General features: G+C 53.4%; 1 protein-coding gene across 1 annotated transcript; it reads left to right on the plus strand.

Moving 5' to 3' along the window:
• The first annotated feature begins 250 nt into the window (after positions 1-250).
• On the plus strand, positions 251-1,343 carry LOC112060656 (natural cytotoxicity triggering receptor 3-like). Its single transcript, XM_024112058.1, has 3 exons — positions 251-536; positions 690-812; positions 1,279-1,343. Exons 1-3 carry the CDS (start codon positions 251-253, stop codon positions 1,341-1,343), a joined length of 474 nt encoding a protein of 157 aa, XP_023967826.1.
• The last annotated feature ends 4,508 nt before the right edge of the window (positions 1,344-5,851 follow it).

Raw genomic sequence — 5,851 nt, forward strand, 5'->3', positions numbered from 1 at the left:
AGGGGAAGTGAAAGTCCTGTGCAGTGTGTTATCGACAGTGTTGTGAGCAATAGCAAGGTGGACAGGAACACACAATTCTTTCCCCTTAGCTTCTTATCTCCGTGCTGCTAAGGTTTCGGGCGGCTGCGGCGTGTCTCGATACCACTCGTCGTAGTTTTCCTTTGCTGTTATAATGTTTATTGCCCTGGTTCACGAAGGTCTCACAGTCCTCCAGAGCCCCGCTGTCCTCCGAGCGTCCCCCGGCGAGACCATGACACTCAACTGCTCCTTCGAGAACAGACAGGGCAGCAGGGTCAAAGCGACCTGGACAAGAGCGCCTGGAGTCGTGCTGGATTCTGCCCATCCCTTCTATAGTGGACGACTCAATGTGTCCCACCTGGATCTGCTCCAGAAAGGGGAGGCCACGCTGACCCTGTCGGAGCTGGAGCAGCGGGACTCTGGTCTCTATCAGTGTCAGATCGAGTTCTACCAGGGAGAGAGCGGGACGGGAGCAGGCACCGAGCTGCAGGTGACGGGGAGAAACCAGAGTGACACAGGTGAGGTGGGGAATGGGGACACGGGATCTTCCCCCTCTCTGGCCCCAGGGCAGGGGACTGGCTGGCTCAGGAGGTGGGAATGGGTCACGGAGCCTGTCCCCTCTATGGGGTGTTGGTCCAGGAATCGCCTAACCCCTCATTTCTATTGTCTAGGAGCTCCAGGGGGGCGTGAGCTCTGTCGGGACTCGGGGCCCCTCTTTTACCGAGCCGTCATCTCCCTGTCGCTCGTCGTTCTCTTCTCCCTGGGAATCATCCTCAGCCTGCGGCCTTGGAACGGTACCGGGTCCGCGCGGGTTCCACCTTCACTTCCTGTCCCAAACGGTTACATGGCATCGCTGTGTGGGCTGGTAACCAGCCACTGCCCTATCCCAGAGCCAGCTGCATCTCAGCACCGTGTGAGGGATCCCCATGTAACCAGCCCCTGCCCCACCCCAGAGCCAGCTGCATCTCAGCACCAGGCAAGGGGTCCCTGTATAAACAGCCCCTCCATCCCACCCCACAGGGGCCATGTCTGAGCACTGGGTGAGGAGTCCCTGTATAAACAGCCCCTGTGCCCCACCCCAGAGGGGCCGTGTCTCAGCGCTGGGTGAGGGGACCCTGTATAAGCAGCCCCCACGTTCTATCCCAGAGGTGGCTGCATTTCATCCCTGGTGGAATCAGTCTCTCGCTGGTATTTGTAGGGCTCCATCCCCGTAGCATTTCCCCCCAGTTTGTTCAGTGACGCTCTCGTTCTGTTTCCCAGGCGTCCCCGTGGTGGGTGCTGGCTCCAAGCCACCCCCAGCACCAGGGCAGGTGACGCTGATTTAGCCGCTCAGGGGGCCTATCACTGGCAGGAGTTTCCCAGCTCCAGGTTCAGAAGCCGTCAGACATCGCTGGACTCTGAACCACCTGCCGGGGGTCCTGTGGGGCTGGGGCTTCTCCGCTCTCTTCTGCTTCTGTCTGTGGGTCGATCGGCCCCGGGAACCGAGCGAAGGGGCCATGCAGCAGCAAAGGGAGTGTGGGAACTTTGTCGCCCCCTAGTGGCCGCTGCCGTTATAGTTCTCCTTGGTACAGGAAATGGCCTGTGGCTCTGGGCGTCGGGCTCCTGGGTGTGGGTGGGTCTGGGGAGGGGAATGTGCACCCTGCAGGGATGCTGGTGTGATCCCAGCTGGGGTCCATCAGCCATAGCTCCACTGGAATAAACTCAGAAACACCTGTTCACACCAGCTATGGATCTGTCCTGTATGTCTTGGGTCTGACTATAACATTAAAGAAAAGTATTTCTCAAGATTCATTCCTTGTGGGACAATATTTTTCCATTTACAAATGAAAATTAAATGCTGTAACGGAGTCAGCCGTAAGAGAAAACAAAATTCTAAAGAAAACATTTCTGAATAAAGCAGATAAAAACTGTCTGGAGCATGTTTGGTTTTTTAGAAGGAATAGGCCGATGGCAGGAGATCTGTGTTGCAAAAAATGAATATACCTCAGTATGTGAAAATAAAATATATTAAGCAAAAATTCCTTTATGTAAACTAATGTTATACCTCATGAAAAAATATCACAGAGCGGGTAAGGAGCATGACCCAAGATGAGACAATGGACTGAGGACTGAACCCAGGAGTCCTGGCTCCCAGCCCCCCTTGCTCTAACCACTAGACCCCACTCTCCTCCCAGCAGGGGCCAGAGGAATGCACAAACACACACCCCCATCCGGCCCTTATCCCCGGCCTCTTGCTGCAGCCATCTCAGACGCGCAGGCCACAAAACTTTCCACCGGCCCCCCCAGAGGTGACATTTCCGGAGGATGCTGAGGCTGAGCTGAGCTGGGCTGCGGAGCTGGTCAGAGAGCAGGGACCATGGAGCAGCTGCCAGCCCTGAGCACCGTCCTCTGCATCCTCATCTTCATCCCGACCTGGGGAGCAGGTATGTCGGCAAATCCTGGCTAATTTAATCTGTCCACCTGCCCCATCCCTAGATCCACCTCTGTCTGTCCTTCTGTCCATCTGCCCCATGCCTAGATCCATCTATGTCTGTCTTTCTGTCCATCTGCCCCATGCCTAGATCCATCTCTATCTATCCTTCCATCCATCTATCCCACCCCTAAAACCATCTCTGTCTGTCCATCTGTCCATCTGCCCCACACCTAGATCCATCTCTGTCTGTCCTTCTGTCCATCTGCCCCATGCCTAGATCCATCTCTGTCTGTCCTTCTGTCCATCTGCCCCATGCCTAGATCCATCTCTATCTGTCCTTCCATCCATCTATCCCACCCCTAAAACCATCTCTGTCTGTCCATCTGTCCATCTGCCCCAAACCTAGATCCATCTCTGTCTGTCCTTCTGTCCATCTGCCCCACCCCTAGATCCATCTCTGTCTGTCCTTCTGTCCATCTGCCCCATGCCTAGATCCATCTCTATCTGTCCTTCCATCCATCTATCCCACCCCTAAAACCATCTCTGTCTGTCCATCTGTCCATCTGCCCCAAACCTAGATCCATCTCTGTCTGTCCTTCTGTCCATCTGCCCCACCCCTAGATCCATCTCTGTCTGTCCTTCTGTCCATCTGCCCCACCCCTAGATCCAGCTCTCTCTGTCCTTCTGTCCATCTGCCCCATGCCTAGATCCATCTCTGTCCTTCTGTCCATCTGCCCCACCCTTAGATCCATCTCTCTCTGTCCATCTGTCCATCTGCCCCAAGCCTAGATCCAGCTCTCTCTGTCCTTCTGTCCATCTGCCCCACCCCTAGATCCATCTCTGTCTGTCCTTCTGTCCATCTGCCCCACCCCTAGATCCATCTCTCTCTGTCCTTCTGTCCATCTGCCCCACCCCTAGATCCATCTCTGTCTGTTTTTCTGTCCATCTGCCCCACCCCTAGATCCAGCTCTGTCTGTCCTTCTGTCCATCTGCCCCACCCCTAGATCCATCTCTGTCTGTCCTTCTGTCCATCTGCCCCACCCCTAGATCCATCTCTGTCTGTCCTTCTGTCCATCTGCCCCACGCCTAGATCCATCTCTGTCTGTCCTGTTCTCCTACCCCTCTCCACTATATTCAGCCCTATCTGTCTTTATACCCTATCCCTAGATCCATCTCTGTCTACCCATTCATCCCTACCCCTACATCCATCTCATCTATCTTTTTATCTATGTACCCATCCATCCCATCCCAAAAATAATATCCATCCATCTATCCATCCATCCATCCATCCATCCATCCATCCATCTATCTATATAGATCTAGGGGTGGAGGATGTATGGATGCATAGATAGAGGTGGATGTGTCATATCAGGTCAGTGAAAAGTATTCTGTTTCCATAAAACAAATATTTCATTTCAATACTGACGCTTCTTAATAATATAAAATTAAATAAGTCTGGAAATGCAAAATCAAATCATTCCCTTTTGACCCTATCAAAACGCTTTCTCTCCCGCATTTTTAAAATAATTGTCATCCCTTCAATGAGTCGGCTTTTCCCAAGAGAAATATGTTCCATCAGGAAAAATTCTGACCCCCTCTAGTTTGAAGCACAAATTGTATAAAGTGGAGGCACGTGTCTGTGGTGTATTTAAAACGGTTAAAATGACAAACTGCCACTTTAATTTGTAAGGGGGTTTCCTGGTCCTTGTAAGGGGGAAGCCGTTCCATACCCCTAATCGTATTTGTTGCCCTTCTCTGTACCTTTTGCAATTCTAATGTATCTGTTTTTGATTTGAGGGGACCAAAACTGCACGCAGCATTCAAGGTGTGGGCGTACCCTGGATTTATATAGAGGCAATAGGATATTTTGTGTCTTATTATCTCTCCCTTTCCTAATGGACGCTAACAGTCTGGTGACTTTTTTCACTGTCGCTGCACATTGAGTGGATGTTTGCAGAGAACTATCCACAACAACTCCAAGGTCTCTCTTGAGTGGTAGCAGCTAATTTAGACCCCACCATTTTGTGTGTCTAGTTGGGATTCTGTTTTCCAATGTTCATGACTTTGCATTTACCAACAGTGAGTTTCATCGGCCATTTTGTTGCCCAGTCACCCAGGTTAGTGAGATTGCTTTGTAATTCCTCGCAGTCTGCTTTGGACGTAACTGTCCTGAGTGATTTTACGTCTAACGTCTCTGTGAGCATCTGCCGTGCACATAGCAGTGCTGATGTGGGGTATCTGTTGGAGGGGGAAGTGAAAGTCCTGTGCAGTGTGTTATCGACAGTGTTGTGAGCAGTAGCAAGGTGGACAGGAACACACAATTCTTTCCCCTTAGCTTCTTATCTCTGTGCTGCTAAGGTTCGGGCGGCTGGGGCGTGTCTCGATACCACTCGTCGTAGTTTTCCTTCGCTGCTATAATGTTTATTGCCCTGGTTCACGAAGGTCTCACAGTCCTTCAGAGCCCCGCTGTCCTCCGAGCATCCCCTGGCGAGACCATGACACTCAACTGCTCCTTCGAGAACAGACAGGGCAGCAGGGTCAAAGCGACCTGGACAAGAGCGCCTGGAGTCGTGCTGGATTCTGCCCATCCCTTCTACAGTGGACGACTCAATGTGTCCCACCTGGATCTGCTCCAGAAAGGGGAGGCCACGCTGACCCTGTCGGAGCTGGAGCAGCGGGACTCTGGTCTCTATCAGTGTCAGATCGAGTTCTACCAGGGAGAGAGTGGGACGGGAGCAGGCACCAAGCTGCGGGTGACGGGGAGAAACCAGAGTGACACAGGTGAGGTGGGGAATGGGGGCACGGGGCCTTCCCCCTCTCCAGCCCCAGGGCAGGGGACTGGCTGGCTCAAGGGGCTAAGAATCCCCTAACACTCCTCTCCATCGCCCAGATAAAGTATCAGCCCTCGCGGGGTGCTGTGCCTGGGAGCTCCTGTACCAGGTTGCCATCGCCCTGGGGCTCCTTCTCATCATTGGCCTGGCGGCCACCCTCCTCCTGAAGAGACGCCAAGGTACCGAACCGGAGCCTTCCCCCCGCTGACCTCCTGGGACCCATGGGCCAGGGCCTCTGTTACTGAACACACCCGAGTGGCCGTCTGTCCGCTGTGGTCCATGCTGGGCTGTCTGTCCATATATCTATCCCCCCCATCCTTCCTTCTCCCTCCTTCTTCCCCCATCCCTAAATCTCTGCAGCTTCCCTCTTCACCCCAGACTCTCTCTCACACTCCTCTGTTTTAACGTTCCTTTCTTCTCCCTTCTTCCGCAGCGCCGCCCCACTCGCAGCCCCGCCGACGGCAGCCGAAGGTGAGACAATGCAGGCTGGGCTCGGTTCCAGCCAGTACTTGGGTCTGGTCTCCAGATGCCAATAAGGACTGGTACAATACAGTGAGGGGAGAGAACCCAGGAGTCCTGGCTTCCAGCC

The sequence above is a fragment of the Chrysemys picta genome, chromosome 12 (genome assembly GCF_011386835.1).
Source record: "Chrysemys picta bellii isolate R12L10 chromosome 12, ASM1138683v2, whole genome shotgun sequence".
In the NCBI taxonomy this organism is placed as follows: Eukaryota; Metazoa; Chordata; order Testudines; family Emydidae; genus Chrysemys; species Chrysemys picta.